This window comes from Epinephelus lanceolatus, chromosome 17, assembly GCF_041903045.1.
Source record: "Epinephelus lanceolatus isolate andai-2023 chromosome 17, ASM4190304v1, whole genome shotgun sequence".
Classification (NCBI taxonomy): Eukaryota; Metazoa; Chordata; class Actinopteri; order Perciformes; family Serranidae; genus Epinephelus; species Epinephelus lanceolatus.
Window position 1 is genome coordinate 7,800,917 of NC_135750.1, and position 18,115 is coordinate 7,819,031.

General features: G+C 40.5%; 1 protein-coding gene across 1 annotated transcript in view; it reads left to right on the forward strand.

Moving 5' to 3' along the window:
• arid5b (AT-rich interaction domain 5B) overlaps positions 1-18,115 on the forward strand; it is a 104,552-nt gene that overhangs the window by 64,312 nt on the left and 22,125 nt on the right. The window contains exons 5-6 of the mRNA XM_033613151.2: positions 13,763-13,926; positions 16,184-16,481. Coding sequence (XP_033469042.1) covers positions 13,763-13,926; positions 16,184-16,481 — 462 coding nt within the window. The remainder of the gene's footprint in view (positions 1-13,762; positions 13,927-16,183; positions 16,482-18,115) is intronic.

An 18,115-nucleotide genomic window follows, 5' to 3' on the forward strand; every position in this document is an offset into this window, starting at 1 on the left:
TTTTTCTCTCGCTCTCTCCAAATGACTGCCATAATAAAGCAGCAAAATTCATACGGCACTTACACCACTTTCCCCCCCTAAATTGCTTTCATGTTTACTCGCTGATGTATTTAATTTTCAGAGCTTGTTTTTAAGTGAAAATAATCCTGATTCCTGGAAGGGTAATGGATTGAGGTCACATGGAAATTGATTGTCATCTGAAAGCACCAATGTCGTTAGAGACATTTGGAAACGCTCCAGAAACATTCTCCATGTGGGATTGTGTGAAAAGTCACACGTACTGTACATCGCTCTGGAAATACTAGTACTTTGAAAAGCCTATATGGCAAGGAATGAAATTTGATTTGAAATCATCTGGTGTATGTAAAGGCAAAACTGAAGCAGGCTATGCAAAAGAGGGGAAAGAAAGAATATGTAAAATTGAAACTGACAAAGTCATGATGGTCGGGGAGAATGTCCTCTTTCCCCGGCTGAGCAATATTAACAGTGACAGTCTGAATGGAGAGTCTGTGTACAGCAACAGTATGGACACAGAAATGAGCTCATTACTGTCAAATACATTATGTATGTGCGCATACACACATTTATCTTAAACTTGTTATGGGCAGAATATTCCATTTACATATCCATCTAATTGTAACCCCTGACGTGCCCAATCCTGAAGGCACGGAAACCGGTGTAAAACCAAAAACCATAACCTCAACCGAAATTATCCTCAACTGTGTCCCTGAAAAAAAATCTCTTTCCCAAGTTTGGCTTGGCAGGAAATCCCTAACACACACACACACACACACACACACATATGTGCACACACTTTAACAGAGCTCACACTCGAAAAAACTAAAAGACCGATTTACACCATATCATAAGTGCGTGATAAAAATATGGCAGAGTATTTTTAATTTCCTGGTAAACACACACTTGCTGAGATGTGGGCTTGTCTCCATGGCAACGCCAGTCAGAGCGTGCCCAGCCTAGCGTTTTGACAGGTTCTCCTGATGATGATTGATAATTACTACCTGACTTGTTGTCCCCGTCTCCACAAACATATGGCGGGAGCTGCCCTCCGCCATATATCTGCCAAAACGTTCCCTTTTCTGATAATAGCTTTTTAATGTTGCGTTTTGTTGTGCATGCATAGCAATCATCGCCCCCCCCCCCCCCCCCCCCCCCCCCCCCCCCGTACACACACACACACACACACACACACCCCCAACCCCACCCCTTTGTAATTACATTTACTGCCGCTCACATAGTTGTTACAGAAAGAGAAATAGATAGGAGAAGCAGGAGAGTGGGAGAAAGTAAAAAAAAAAGAGGGCGGAGGAAGGAGGGGGGATAGAATTGATTTTGCTTTGAATTGATGTGTTCCTCCCAGTGCTGCTGGATTTAAATTTGACAAATTGTCAGGATTAACACAAAGAAGCGGCATTTTTTTACAGTATAGTCACATATTGGAATATAAACACCAGATAATAGCGCCGGTGTGGTGGGCTGTAGTTTAAAATGGCAAGCGAGACTCTTTATTCCATATCCATGTGCGCGGCATTTTATTATGCAGTGTGTTCGCATGCATAAAGCTCATATTTAGATGCAATTGGAAGCAATCTTGTTATATTCACAGAGGCCATAGAGGGGGACATCAATCTATAAACATGATTTATCTACTGCGCACTATCTACGGAGACATTAGCATAGACTCTCTATTGTGGATCTTATTACCTGACTGTATGCTGAAACCTCAAAACTTTGGACCTGAGCAGCATTTTAAACATCAGCCAAACCCAAATTAAAGATTGAAGTGAATTAGTATTCCTTTTAAGGTTTTACTGAAGTGCAACTGCTACATAAGTGCAGCACAATTATGCTCGTTTTAGATGAGTTTATACGGCAAAGAGAGGATAAAGACTCCTGTTTTTCTTATTGTGAATCGTGAGCTGCTTCTCAGAACGAGCACATTTACATTTTATTTTGATTTCTTTTCATCGCAACAGTTCACTGGCCTCGGTGACCTCCGCTTCCAGGAACAGGAGCACCATCAGCAACACTCTCACTCATTATGTCTCGGCTTCCGCGAGCTCAATCTAATGAACTTATTAGCCCCGAGTACCTGATTTCACATGTCTGTGTTTTCACAGATGCACAGGGCAACTAGTTCACCTATATTTCACTGTATCATAAGAATTTGTGGCGCACCTGCAGCAGCAAAAGCGCGGCGCTCCGTGGAAACCGAAGTCATTTCTAATACTGTGTGATTGAGGTCTGCCACAGGCTACGGCAACAGACAGGCTCTGTGAAGGAGATAATGATGCATGCACACACAGCTGTCAGTCAGCCAGCTAAGGGGAATCGTCTTTGAGGAAAATAAAAACAGACTGTAGCCGATATAATGCAGTATTTGTATAGGAAATGATGGGTTTGGGAAATAGAGTGGAACGGGTTGTCAGAGCTGTTGCGACGAGGAGAGAAGATCTGGTGAGAATCTCTACGAACTAAAAAAACCTCACATGGATTCCTGTCTTTAAGTGTCAATATATAGTGAAGCACAGGGGCGTCCATTAGACAAAGTGAGGTTGATTAAAGGATTGTTTTTCACTGGTGGTGTCTAACAATGCACATAGTATAGATCTAATTTGTTCAGATGTTTCTGTCTCCACCTCAGACCAATGGAGGTCAGTGTGATTTAGGTTGTGGTGCTCGTGACCAGTTCACCCCAGATTCAAAAATCCATTTCCTTTTACCTGTAGTGCTGTTTATCAATCTAGTGTTTAAATTCTATGGTAGAATGCAGTTCCAGTGACACACGTCTGTTTAAAACCGCGCTAATCAATATTTTTACATAAACAATAGCTCAAATGACAATGTGTAATGTCATGTAAATGTTTTAGGCATCTTCCAGCTCAGAGTGTTGGTTTCACTACACGCAACTTCACCGTTTCGTTACACTGTCGCCGCTTTCATCGACCTCGTTTCAAGCAGCAGCTGTTTTCCTGTTCTTATTTACCTGCTCAGCACCAAACAGCAGACAAAATAAGCAGTGAGCTGGTGAACATAATGAAGCATTTAGCAGCTACAGATCCAGATATTTCCCCCAAGAGTTGGTGACGACCAAAACAGAGCGAAAGAGGGAGAATATTTGAGTCGCACGACAACAAATACGACTCCAGGCGAATGCTAATGTTGCTCTGTGTCTGCTGTATGTGGGGAAAACAACAACTTTTGTTTGCTACCAACGTCCTCGTAACTATTTTATAAGGTGATGATAATGTTGGGGTTTTGTTCTCAGCTTGTTTCTTCCAAGAAAATCAATTAGTGCAATTTTAAGTGTATATTTTTAATGCTGTGAGCAACACAAGCAAAATTAAATAAGAGAGGGAAGTCTTGTCGACATATCTGAAAACCTGAGTAAATTAGATGATGAGATGTGAAAAACAAATATGGGATAAGTGAGAAAATGCCTTTTTCTGTGACGTGGGTGGGCTCGCTCTTTAAAAGCGTGGTTGACTCAGAGTAAATGGAGGTGCTGTGTGGAAAGACCTGTTTACAAGAAGCTGCTGAGGACCTGCGGATGAGTCGGCTGCACCTCGGGGGACTGTTGTTAGAGCTCTTTTAGTAACAAGCCGGACTAATCCCTGCCTTTCACTCAGGCGCATGCTCTAATAGCCTTGTATTACAGTGATTTTTGTGTGTGTGTCAGTAGTCAGGACAAGAGTCCCTGATACAGGTGCTCCCTCCAAACACACCAGTGTTCACTGACTCTGAACACCGCTGAAAAATTTAAATTGTCGCTCGCTGCTTGGTTGTGTTTACAGCTTTTTCTGTCTCCATCTGTGTGATGCTGTTAGTGCTCTCCCCTCTCTCAGTCTCTCCCTCCGTTATATTGGAAGGTGAGCTTCTGTTTGTGTAATAATAACAGTTACTAGTATCCATTGTCATGCCTAAGAAGGAGCCAAATGTATTCCTCATTAAATTCAGAATCGCTCACAGCCACAGCAGCACAAAAAAATACCGTCTTATGTCGCAGTTGCATTCACGAGGCGAAAACAGGCAAGAAAATAACACCAGTGATGAAAACATTTCAGCGTTTATTGATGTTAAACCCCCTGAGGTTGACCGAATATGTAATGCACTCTTACGCTGTGCTGTGAAATGTTTTACAGTTTATTAATGACGATCTCCCTCTGTATAATTATGAGAAATTAATTAACACTTGTATCATCTATCAACCTACGAAGGTTTTGATGATTAATAAAAACAGTGTACTCTGTCCACCCACACGCTCTGTCTCACTCTGTGGGTGCATTGTGTAATTTTTGATGATTGCAGTGATAGAGATGCTTGAAGTATTACTGTTCATTAAACATTTTGTGTGCTGTCAGTGTGTCTCAAATGACTGTGCGCGGAAACGTGCCTCGAGCGCAGGAACAGAGGAATAACTCTGCTGTCAGATGTGACAAAGTGAGAATTATGAGGACGTCAGAAATGCCTGATACTAGTACGTGAAATGCGACGGTGGCTACAGCCAGCAACAAGATGACAGGGAGGAAGGAGCGCTTGATGCTCACGACTAGTCTGTTGTCGTTTTAACCAGACATAATGATATTCTAAAGGTATTTTATATCCTGTATTTAGTACTGACTGTTCACTATAGCTTGTAGTCTTCTTCTTCACTGCATGTGCAGACAGATTGCTTCACTTCTTGGCCCATTACCGCCACCTGTAGATCACTGGGATAGTGTGAAGCCATTGGCAGGACTATATATTTTGCCACCAGATTCATGTGTGTGCACGGGATAAACAGAATGGGGACCCAAGAAAAGAAAAGACAGCTGACAAAGGTCAAAATCTCCACAGGGAACCTTTTAACTTATAGGAAACAATAGTGACTTTGGTGCCTTTCATGCATCTATTAAAGAATTAGAAACCCTTAATGTATGTTATATTAAAGGATAACTTCACCCACAAAATGATCATTTGTATATCAGTTACTCACCCTGTGTTATGTTTAATTTGTGAAGAAAACTTTGTCGTTTTTGCACTCCTCCACGGTGAACGAAGAATCCAAAAACAGAGAAATTCTCTGTGAATTGGAGTCATAGGGGTCCACGTTTAACACCAGAAAAACTATATCAAAACATCTGTTTACAACCTCCCACACAACTCGTGCAGTATAATTCAAGTCTCATTTATCCAGTCGTTTGCTCAGTACTTCACAAACAGATGCATTTTCCCTTAAACTTTACTACTTCCGCTTTTGAAGTCTGGTCAGTGGAATACACGAAAAGAGCTCAAATGCACGCACTTTCCCAGACGTGCTCCTCGCCTGTGAAAGTGTTTTAGCAAGAATACATGTGTTTGTGAAGTACTGAGCAGACAACTGGATAAATGAGACTTGGATTATAATGCAGGAGTTGTGTGGGAGGTTGTAAACGAATGTTTTGATAAAGTTTTGCTGCTGTTTAACACGGCCCCCTTTACTTCAGATCATTAAGAATTTCTCTCTTCTTGGATTCCTTGTGGAGGCATTCTGGAAAGTGTTTTTTTTACGAATTCACTGTAACACAGGGTGAGTTATTGATGTACAAATGATCAGTTTGTGGGTGAAATATAAGGTAGACCAAGGTAATACAAGGTAAGACCCAAGTCAAAAAAATATCAATGAGGACTGCTGCTAATGAAGCTTTAAGGAAAATTACAGTATTTTTCAACTTTGATCTTATAATTGTAGCCATTCCTACCAATGCATTAGTTAGCACTCTTTGCTTTAGAGATTTAAGAAATACAATTCGACCAAAAGTAGGGCTGCAACGATTAGTCGACTAATCGACTATTAAAATAATTGGTGACTATTTTTGTCTTCGACTAATCGGTTTGAGTCATTTTTCATAGGAAAGAACTATATAAATACCCCCAAATACTCTCATTGCAGCTTCTTACGTTCAAATATTGGCAGCTTTACACACTCTCCCATGACAGTGATCTAAAACCCTTTGACGTGAGTACGAAACAAGACATTAGATGACATAATTTTGGGGTTTGCGAGAGACAGACCGACATTTTTCAACATTTTAACACATTTTTCGATAAAATGATTAGTCAACTAATTGAAGAAATAATCGATAGATTAGTGGACAATGAAAATAATCGTTAGTTGCAGCCCTAACCAAAAGAACAATCAAACGCCAAACAAAAGTAAACAGAACTAGCCACTTGGAGTTTCTTAAAGACGTTTCACCTCTCATCCAAGAGGCTTCTTTGGCTTTCTCAGTTGCCTACGATACAGCACTTAAGATTACCATGACCTGGATCACTGAGAATCTTCACCAACAATTGCAACTATGATTTTTGTAGAAATGTGTATAAAGTTTAAGGTTATTTCTCTTGGAACAAATAAAGTTATAAAAAAAACATTACCCTTCAGGAGTCATGTTTCCTGAATCATTGCAGGGGAAGCAGGGAGTGCAAAGCTTTTATGACCCATTGTCAAAATGGCCACAAGTATAAAAATACCATCATTTCCCTTTATTATTGCTATGACTGTGTGGTGATAAATAAAGTCAGCGTACATGAATGAACTCTCTTATCTTGGTTTTAGGGCAGGGCAGTAAGAGAGCACAAATAACGTAATCTTAAATATGCACTGGAAATGATAATATTAATACTATTGTGTCCTGATTTAGTTTGAAAGTCTCCCTCATTTGGAATTCTGGTGAGGAAAGTGTGTGCCGCAGCATGTATGTGCTCAGATATTTAATATTTCATTCTGCATCTTGTTTGCTTGATATTTTTTGCAAGAGAACCTTTTGATCAGAGCCACTTGTAACGTGTCTACCAAGAAAACATCAGAGAGGATGTTTACTCAGAAATGAGCTTGAGGAAGAAAAGTCTGCTCTCAGACATGTTTCTCAATCAAATACAAACACAGAAACTTCATTTTTAGCCGCCTCCCGAAACTGTGGTCAGAAACGTGGCGTCCTTGAGCAGAAACACTTGAAATCCCTCCAACCTCTGAGGTCTTTGATGTATAGTGAAGACGCGCCGTCGCCTGTCACTGCTGGCTGAGGAATCAGTCATCGCCGCCTTTTTTTGTATTCTCTCTGGTACTGTTGCCTTGCTGCTTTGGAGCCTCCCTTGTCACATCCCTGCGCCTCCAGTGGAGTTAAAATGTTCCACCAAAGTGTAATATCACTTCACTGATCGTACATTTAATGCTCCGCTGCTCCACAGATGAAAGTCTGTGTCTCAAGAGTTGTATCAGAGGCTGTTTTGTATCATGCTTTGTCAGGTTTTATTCATTATTTGTGAGGTTTTATTTACTTTGGTTTATGTTTTTGCTTCCTGGAAGGTGCTATTATTGCTCCCTGTGAATCATATTTTGGATCTCATGAATCATATTCTGTTTAAGTCTAGTTTGAATTACAAAAGTTCCTGTTTTCAGCAGCATTATTGCTTCATTTCAGGGATCTTTTTGACATACATGTATCTGCTCAGCGCTCACAGAGTTTAAATATTGCCTGTCATGGTGTTGTATGCTTTATGACTCGCTGTAAATTTCCAACGCACCACTGTAACCCTGTATGCCAGAACTGAGTGACCTTCTTTGTCTGAGCGTGGGCGTATTCGCAGATACAGTTTCACTTACAAATACATCCCAGGGGAGGGTTCTGTCTCACCTGCGCGGATACATATCTGTCCTGAAGCTGCTGTCATTGTGGTCCGCACTCACCAGATGTTTTACAGACGACTTTACGCTGTGTTTGGCTAAAAATCCTTTAAGTCCTCTGCCCCTTCACCGTGTAACTCATTAAGGAGTGACTTCAAATTGACTGAGTGGATCTCTCTCGGAGAATTCACATCGATTATAACAGAGCTGGGATGTAACTCTACTTGTCAGTGTCTCTTTGCTGTTTAACTGACTTGAATGGTTATTTGCTCTAAAGATCTGGTTTGTTTCAGCATTCATTAACAGGATGTTTTGTAATGGTTTATTTATATGTTGCCCTTTTGGCCTCGTCACTACGGCATAAATGATTTCTCAGTGAGACATTTATACATTAGGTTAATTATAATTAAAAAATACAATGTATTGTTTTGTATTCAGTTCTTTCCTGGGGGACATACTGTACTGTACAGACAAGGCCGCATATTGCAACATGAATGTTACTTTTGGCAGCGAGCTTTGCTGATAATTGCTGAGTGGGTGTCAGGCCTTTAGTGAATTTGCAACCAAGTGAGACGGTAAAATATGTCAAAACATGTTTTTCACCTACCACTGCTTGTTCTAGTCATGCCTCACTCATCCTCCTCCTCGTTCACCTCTTTGTTTGAACTTGGACCTTGTTATGGTGAGAGGAAGTTGAAGTTAAACTGCGGAATTATAATAGTTTGAGTGAAGACATGAGTGGGTGTTGCTCATGAAAGTGCAGATTGGTAGATTCCTCTTTAGTCAGTTGGTCACAGTTTGTCTCTGTGGAACCATCTCACATTTAATTTGCACATAATTGACTGAATGTTATTTATAGAGCTCAGCAGGTTTTCCAACCTGATGTCGGACCAGAGTTGTGCTGTTTGTCATATTCCCGTTTTCCCCAACAACTTTTATAAGTGATTTATTTCAGCTTGACCTTTATCAATTCCCATAAAATGAATGATCAACATTCATAACAGCCTCATTGTCATTTCCATAATATGATTACTGAGAAGATTGCAGAGAAGATTACTAAGTAACAGTCCCTGCTTCCTTTTTACAGTTTAACAAGTCCATGAGTCTGCAGACACACTACCAGCTCTGTGAGGCTGCACTCAGACATCGTTTTTGAGTTAATCGTTTAAGGGATACTGGTCTGATTTTGAGCCAGCTTTGTACCATAACTTGGGCTGTTTCTTCAACTACAGATTGTATTTCATTTTTGTTATATAAGCCGATTGACCAAACTCTGATTAAACATTAAATCCAGGCAGAGCTGATCAAATATAAACCAGGATTCTGTCACTGTGTTGTCTATGTCTAACTTAAAATGTCCTCAGAAACATATATTAGTGTCCTGTTTAGCTGTGAAACAAAAATTTGTGAACAGGAAGTGGGCACCATACTGTTTCCTGTATTGTGAAATGATACAAAAAAATTACATCAAACAGTAAAACTAAGCAACACTAATCAAATTTGAACCAAGATTCTGTTGCTGTGTTGCCTATTTCTTTCCTCCAAGTTTTCAGAAAGGTATTTAAGTGCACTGTTAAACTGTATTTCAGGATCATTTGTCACCAGCCTGCTGCCATATTGTTTTTTTGGATGAGCAACTTGTATTATGCCAGCATTTATTCGTCTGGTGTGGCACAGTGCATTCTGGTAGTTGTAGTTTTTCCACCTCTTGATGAAAAGCAAATGCCACAGTTCTTTTCCTCTGTTTTCTGTTGTCATGTAGCACCGATTTTAAAAGTATTTTCGTCTTTCTGCTGCATAGACAGCCCAGTTTTGTGAAAAGACCATCTTTCCCGTAGTGAATTAGCCTATGTCTTTAACAGCAGCATGCTAAAATGCTCATTATAGCAATGCAGGTATCATGTTTAACAGTCTTAGTTTAGCATGTTAGCATACTAACGTTTGCTAATTAGCGCTAGACGCAAATTACAGCAGTTTACCTGCAAAACTATTTGGTCATAAACCAAAGTATCAGATGAATTACTCTGTTATTTTGGCCTGATAATGGTGTAGTTGAAAAACTGGGGGATCACCAATTTACAATTCATAGTGAGAGGAACATGAATGTCTGAACCAAACTTAACTCCTTTCACTCAAAACTTGAAGGGCACTTGGAGATTGCAGACCTGTGCCAAGGCCAAATGCCCAAACCTGCACTGTTAATGAAAGTGAAAAATAGTTCATGTATTCACCTCATGATTTGGATCAACTCCAAAATGTAATGAATTCTTCCCCAGCCTGTGCTACACCCTTAGAACCACAAACTCAAACCTCATGGTGGCTCTAGAGGAAAGTCATGGATTCACCGTTTCCAGTAATTAGGATGCATCATCTGGGGAGTATAAATGTCTGTACCAAGTGTTGCGCCACTCTATCAAATAGTTGTTGAGATATTTCAGCTTGAGCCAAAGTGGTGGACTGACCGTCTGACCAAAATTGCCACCCTTGACCCAAAGCCTACCGCTGGTGTGGCTAAAAATAGATAACCACTGCACACATCTGTAGGTGTGACTTGTTATTTTTAGTCCTAAGTGTTATTCCAAACTGCCAAATGAAAGGACGAGTCTCTGCTAATCTACTAAAATACATCAAAGTGTTGTTTAATGTCAGACTGCCAATCAGTTACAAAGAACCGTGCACCATCAGAGCGATAACTTGTCCATCTGATTCAAAGTGGATTTTTCAAACCACCCAGACCATCATTAAGTGAACACATGTAGATATTGAGCTTTTTTTTTTTTTTTTCAGTCGATTTGGTGAGCGTTATCAGCCGAGGCATCCATCAGCTGAATTCTCCAGTCGGCTTAATATGTCTCTCCGTTCCCAGCAGCCTCTCAATCAATCAGTCCATTTTGTTGTGGTTCCCTGTGGCTCTACTCTGTTGATGCATAGAACCTGTCAGAACCCTTCCTGAGCTGTCTCTAATGAGTTTTTCATTATCACTGACATCAACTGAATGCCAATGAAACAGAGGTATTAGGGCTGTATTTAATTGAATCTGAGGGGGAAGAAATTATTAGACAAAGCCACGTTGTAAAGCTGCTAAGAGCTGAGAGCGTTCAGCTGCATCCGGAGATCAAGTTGTCAGGCTGTGCATCTCGCTGCCGAAGTCGCCGTGACTTCCACAGCTCAGGGGTTGTGCTCTGTGACAAGACATGATGGATTCACACCCCTGGGAATACCCCTTACCTATATTTTTGTGTGTGTGTGGGTACATGGCTATATCCCCTCCAACAGGCTGTGATTCAGAATGCTGCTCACTGTTCAGCCTCTTAAGTATTTGCTGTTGGTGTTTGTGTGTCTGTAAGTGTGTGTCTGCCTTCTGGGGTTTGTGAAGGACCAGGAGAGAGTCCTCTGGTCACTTCAAGGCTCGTCTCCAAGTCGTATCAACGACCCAGATAAGCAGAAAGCCACAGACTGAGGAATAAGTAACTCGCTGGGAAGCAAAGAGGAACTTGGCAGCTTGGTCAGCAGCCATTTTTGGTGTATGACTATAGTGCCCATGTTTGGCTCGCTGAGGGAAGCATCATGTACACTTAAATGATCTCTTTCTTTTCTAGTGCATTGACAAAAACACTTAATGCCCACTGCAGTGTGGTAAAAATATCACGTCTCCCAAGGCGCTGTAAAATCATTACCTTGTGATGTTGGCTTTGTTTTTTACAGACTATAAATGTCTGTGTTTCCATAGTAGAAAATCAATCTGCAGAGAGTCCGTGTTTGATTTTCTCTGTGTTATTCTAAAGCTGATGACTCCTCCCTTATGCAACTCAGCCACGAGGAGAGCAGATCAGCAGTTCTGCACAACTTATGCAGCGCTGAGAGGTCGCCTGCTCTTGACCTTGTGTGCCTGTTTCTGTATGTTTACAGAAATACTTGAATGCACCGTTTGACCTCAGTTTACAGTAATATCTACTCGGGTTGTTTGACCATGTTCGTATTTGTCCTTTATCAATATGTCGATGCGTTTAAACCCGCTTGCTGCCGTGTCACCGTATGTTATGCAGCAGCGTTTTGCTGTAATTGCAGCATTTTCTTACGCAGCAGTATTTGACCTGATGAAAAATGTAAACAGACAGGCAGGTTATGTAACTCAGTGTAGGGTGTCGAGGAGGAGGAGGAGGAGGAGGAGGGGGGGGGGGGGGGTAGTGATTGGACTAAAAACAAAACAGCACTGAGAGTGTGACCTCACTCAGACCTATGCGACATTTGTTTAAACTGATGTCACATGTTGAAAAATAAATCTCCCACAAGTCAAACCTGCGAGCCTTACTCATCTGTCACATAATGTTTGTGTTGTGTGATTGCATATTTTTAATGCAGTGTATATGTGCCTGGCGTGCAGTCATCAGTTACTTAAGATTTAACTTGAAAAGGACATTTATTGTAATTTGGCATCTGTTTATGGTTTGTGTTTAGTTTAATTACATATGGATTTCTTTAGAGAAGCACAGGCATTGCAAATTAGCTCAGGCTACAAATGCTATGATATGTGGCATTAGTCTTTTCAGCGAATGTTTAGTGCTTATGTGTCTGTCCCCTCAGAAATAAACACAAGTAAATAAATAAATAACAGGGTTTATGTAATTTCTCAGCATTAATGAGTAGTTGGCAGAATAAAAGAGGCCGAGTGAGCAGCAGAATGAGAAAACACTGACTGAAGAAACACACCCAGCGCTTTCTAAGTAAAGATTACAGTGTTGAAAACTTGTTTTTTCAGTGCCAAAGGGATGACAAATGCACAACAAATGCCCTTGGAATTTTCCCTACTCTGTTTCTCCACAGCGTAGCGGTTGTGAAAATAACAACATGAAGTGATAGGCTGCTGAGTCGTGATCATTTTACCCTTTTTAATGACTGCCTCTTGGTTTTATTCAGCTCCAGTGTTATTGTAACATTCTCATGATGGGAATTTGATCCGACAAAAATAATCACAGAGTCCTTTTGGCAGAGAACAACCTTGGATGTGATTTAATTGTCATTGCAGATGGAAAGAAAGAATGTTGACGCTGTGAAATACGTGACTGAACTTGGATTATTTGAAGTTTCTCTCTCTTTCTTTTTCTCTCTCTCTCTCTCTCTCTCTCTCTCCTTTGAGCTTATCTCTGTTTGTGTTGCTGCGTGGAGGCAAGGCACTCTGCCAGGAAGTTACATTACAGTCGCGGGTTGACATAAACGTGGGTGTACAAAGGACTTGGAGGGCTTAAATACTTTATTGTGTGTGTAATGTGAACTGAGCAATTATATCTGCCAGCCTTTCAAACAAAGAGCTCCTATCAGGCAGGTTCATGTGTTTTTAATTAACAGCGTTCAGCTTTAAGACATGAGCAGGCTAACCAGGGAAGTGAAGCCATGATGATCGGTACATCTGAGGTGCTGTAGTATATAATGTCATTCTTTGAGATGCCGATGATGAACTGTGGTACAGTCCTGAAGTAAAGAAAATAAGACCAAACATTTTATATGTTGCTGTGGTGAGTTTTTGTCGCATCTGCATCAAATATCTCTCTCGGCACAAACTGTTCTTCTCGTCTGTGGGTTTGTGGGTTAAACAGCATCTGGCATTTACAGTATTATACTAATTGCTTGACTGTTACGACGCCCTCATCTCAAATCTTAAAAATACATCTGTCTGAATTTAAATGTAGTTTCTTTTTCAGGCTGAGGGGGAACTTGAGAATTGTGTTTACTAGCACATTGGAGCAATTTGGCAGCCTGCTACTCCATTCAGCACAATGTTGCACTAATCCAGTTTAAAAATAATTAGCTACAGGCTAGCAGGCCTGTGAAATTCCTTTCCCTGATTGTAAATGTTCCTGTCAAAGCCACCGCCGTCCTCTTCGGCTAGTTCCCAGAAAGGAAACGCATCAATAAATGTTGTCATATCTCTGTTATTCTTCCTCTCAACAGCAGTTTGTTAAGGTTGTTTGAAGATGAAAACACAAGGTTTAACTAAATGTTGGCAACAAAGGTGAAAATACAAAGTGATTTGTTTGCACAGTGCTGCATCAGCGCACACGCTTCCACCTATCCTCATTGTCACTGTTTCCTGTCCGCCAGCTCCCAACCTGAAGGGGCGACCTCGGAAGAAGAAGCCGTCCATCTCTCAGAGGAGGGACTCTCAGAGTCAGGCTCAGGGTCAAGGGTCATCGGGGTCAACCCAGGGTTCAGCAGCGGTGGCAGCACAGGACCCCTGCAGCCCAGACAGCAAAACTACTACCAAGGTAAGATAAGACAACAGAAGGCAAGATAAGACTTTATTGATCCCTGAGGGGGAATTCACAAGTTCACGTCACAAGAAAACAGATAGAGAACTAAATAAGATACTAATATAAGTATTTGTGCACAAGAGGCCCATTATAAATAAAGATAAAGTATTACACAGTAAAAGTGTTCCGGCGCTGCAGTAATGACGTGACACTTAAACTTGTCGACCAGCTGCTTCCCAGCTCGTCCTCATATCTTCAGTTACAAAACAAGGCTACGACATTTTGGTTTCACTGCGAGAGACAGAGCAGCAGTTTAGTGTTACACTCTGTACAGTACATGCTGTGAAACACGTGACGGGGAAAGCAACACGTTACATCAGGGGTTGACCTAATGTGACACAGGTGTAGTGCTTGTCTCAGGCAGAGACAGAAAACCTTTCTGATAAAGGATGTTATCTTAGGCTTGGGAAATTGATTTTGTTTTATTTCTTCCCTGGGGGGGAGTTTTTCCTTATCTGATATGGGATAAGATGGGGAAGTTATTCCTTATTTCCTTATTGAATTAAAGTTTAGATCATTTAAAGGTTTTCTACTAAACATAAGGCTGCAACTAATGAGTCTTGTCATTGCTGAATTATCGGCCAATTATTTTCTCGATTAAAGGTACAGTTGGTAGTTTTTATGCAAATAACTTTTTGTCATATCTGCTGAAACTGTCTTTACATTCACAAAATATTATAAGACAGATAATCTGTAAAGAAAAAATTATGTCCCTCCTCCTCCATCTCCTATTGTCTCTATTCGCTACAATCTACCGGGGCTCACCAAAAACAACCAATCAGAGCTCTCTAATGCAGCTGTCAATCACTGCTCGTGAACTGCAGTCAAACTAGGCAGCGCTGTTTAAATATGAATCAAGATTCTGTTACTGCATTGCCTATTTCTCGCCTCAGATGTTTTCAGAAACATATTTTAGTGTACTGTTTAGCTGTAAAATGAGAATGTTTGTCACCCCGCCGCCATGTTGGAAACAGTCAAGCAAAGCGCCAAGCACTGCCCAGTGTAGCGGGCAAACTTTCTCATTTTACAGCTAAACAGTACACTAAAATATGTCCCTGAAAATAATATTTTTCAGTCTAATTTTAGGGGGCAGAGGAATATGATTTTTTTCATGGATCATCTGTCTTGTTTACTCATGACAATAATATGACAATAAATTATTTTCATAAAGGTTATACTTGCCCCAGCTTTAATCGTTTGGTGTATAAAATACCAGAATACAGTGAAAAATGTTAGTCACAGTTTTCTAAAGTCCAAGGCAATGTCATCAAATTGCCCAAAATATAAATATATTGGATTTACTGCCACATAAAATAAGAAGAAATGCAGCAAACCCTCACAAAAAACAAACTGGACCAAGAAAATGTTCATTTTATTTAATTTATTTAATTTATAAGGACAACACACATTAATCAACATCTCTGTTTCTGTGCCAGTGTTCGTCAGCTGGCTAATTTTCAACTTCAGTCATTTGGCAAGATGTTTAGAAACAAGATGTTTTGCATTTTCACTTTAAAAAATATTGAAACAGTTAATCAATTATCAAAATATTTGCAGATTAGTTTCCTCAGATCAGGTCGGTCAAGATAGTGTTGTTATTGAGCAGCACTCTGGTTTGTGTCAGTGTGTCTGTTCTCCTCCTTCAAACACATGATAGCCATTTAAAGAAGTCGACGTGACCCCACAGTGGAACAAGGTGTATTCAACAAGGTGCTGCATTTTACAAAAACAAGAGGCCGCTTTGTAAATGTAGAAGAATCACTACCACCAAAAGGCTAAAATGTATTAGGAACAATTAAAATCTTCACGTCCTGTTGGCAGATTGTTGTCATGATAAAAGATATTAATGACATTTTGAGACTGTATCGTTGATTTCAGTGCTTCTTCATATGTGACATTGGTTGTAACACTCAAAGTGAAGGAAATATCTATACAGGCCTCTCCGCTGCTGTTACTCAAACGACCTTGAATAGACAAAACAATATTAGCAATTCTCTCTTGGCGCTGGAGTCAAACTAATCTGTGCCTAATCTGCGATGACAACAAGAGCTGCTCCATTGATAATCAATGAGAGGCTGTGTCTGTGGCCTGTAAAAATATTTGTTTGTGTTTGTGCCTGAACACATCTCATCTAAACTGTCTGACACTTGAGTAACACTCTGTTATAAGGCTTCAGTGTTCATCTAAAGTTACGCTCTCCTTCTCTCTGCAGGTCAAACCCAACTGTAAAACGGTACCCAACGGAAAAATAACCCCGGCAGCCAAACACAAGGCCAACGGCCTCAGCAAGAGATCCTCAGCTGAGGAGAGGGAGAGAGGAAGGGATAAGGAAAAGGATAAGGACAAGGAAAAGGAAAAGGAGGAAAGGAACGAGAGGGAGGACAAGAAAGAGGAGGAAACATCAGAGGAGAGCCGAGCGGAGGAGCAAGCTTTCTTAGTCGAGCTCTACAAGTACATGAAAGAACGAGACACGCCCATAGAGAGGATCCCCTTCCTCGGCTTCAAACAGAGTGAGTAGGACAACTTACTCTCTTATTCCCTCACTGGCAATGTTTAAACAATGGAGTACTCCAGTTAGAGTCAATAGTGTTTGTGCGGATACATTTCAGCTGGGTTATTTTGGTGATTTCAGTCATATTACATTTGATTTGATTTAATTTGATTTCATTGTCAGAGGAAAATCAGACATTTGTTTTGTGTCCCAGGACAGCAGCTGTTTCACATGAATACAGAAACACAAAACAGCATTTAACCAAGAAACAAAACCATGCTACAAACGCTCAGACATTTTAGAAAGGGGATGCAGTGCAACATATTAATCGTTTCTATTGCAGTCAGTGTTTGACTGAGGTACACTGAGGCTACTTAGAGATATGGCCTCTAAATAATATAAGGATATTTATATACTATATTATGATACACAATATATATCTCTATTTTGAAATCTCTCTAATCTACTGTTCACTACTAAAACACTAAACTACTAAAGAGACTACTGTTACTGTTAAGTTCAATAAAGTACTGTTATAATAAAGTATTAAAATCAGTCAATCAAAAGTTAAATTAGTTGCTTTTATTCTGAAGCTCACGGCTCGTGTGGGGGCAGGAAGTGTTGATGTTGTGGGTGTAAACTTGAAGCTTATGTTCAACAGCTAGATGTTAGTGGAAAGTTAAACTATTACCATGGTGTCGTTAAACCATAGACGAGATAACGGAAGCCAAGATGGCGCCTGTTTGGTCAAATAGAACTGCTCGCCTGGCGCTTGTTGCAGAAAAGTTTGCTAGCTTCTGGGTTTACTTTCACAGTATGCGGCCCACTGAATATGCTCAATAGTGTTTCTTGAACTGTGCCCACCCGTGAGTTCCTGTTCTGCTTATAGACTTTATATTGTGATGACGTCATGGATTTTTAAATAGTTTTTCTTGGCTCAGTAAAAGTTTTACGATCATTAAACCTCCATAGTTCAATTGGGAAAATGCTGTTCGGGCTGCAGGGGATTTTTTTGCTGCAATACCGCAAGTGGCCACTGGGAAAAATTGGAATCAAGGCCGAGCGCTGTTCGTGGGGGTCTGTGTTAAATGTGAATATTTATTTACTGTTAGCAGAAAAAAGCTAACAGCTCTGCAGTTGATGTATTTATAATATCTGCAGGTTGCAGCGGAAATCCATGGTTGCAGTATGCGACTAAATGCTCGTAGTCCGGAGCCCTGCAGATACAAAAATCCATGCCTCGCTGTGGATATAGTGATCTGGATGGGCAGGGGAGTGTGTGACATATCATGTTTGTCAGTTTTTTTTTCTTTTTGTGTCTGTGAAAGGACAGGGCGAGAGAACCAAAATGCCAAAGTGAGTCATGTTGGAGGCTTAAAAAAATATGATGTGATAATTTATATTCAAAGCGAGAGTTTAATCAATATATCGCCTACCTCTACTTAAAAAACAAACTCTGATTTAATAGGCTGACAGACTGAAGAACTGTTCGGGACTCGAAATCTTCTGCATGATGGTAAAAACTGACATTCTTCAAATAACGCTTGAGAGCGATGATGTAACAACAACATTCTTTTAGTCTGCGCAGCTTGAAAACTTGACTCAAGCATTTGACCCACAGTCTTGGAGCAGATACGTAGCAGTCAAGTCAGT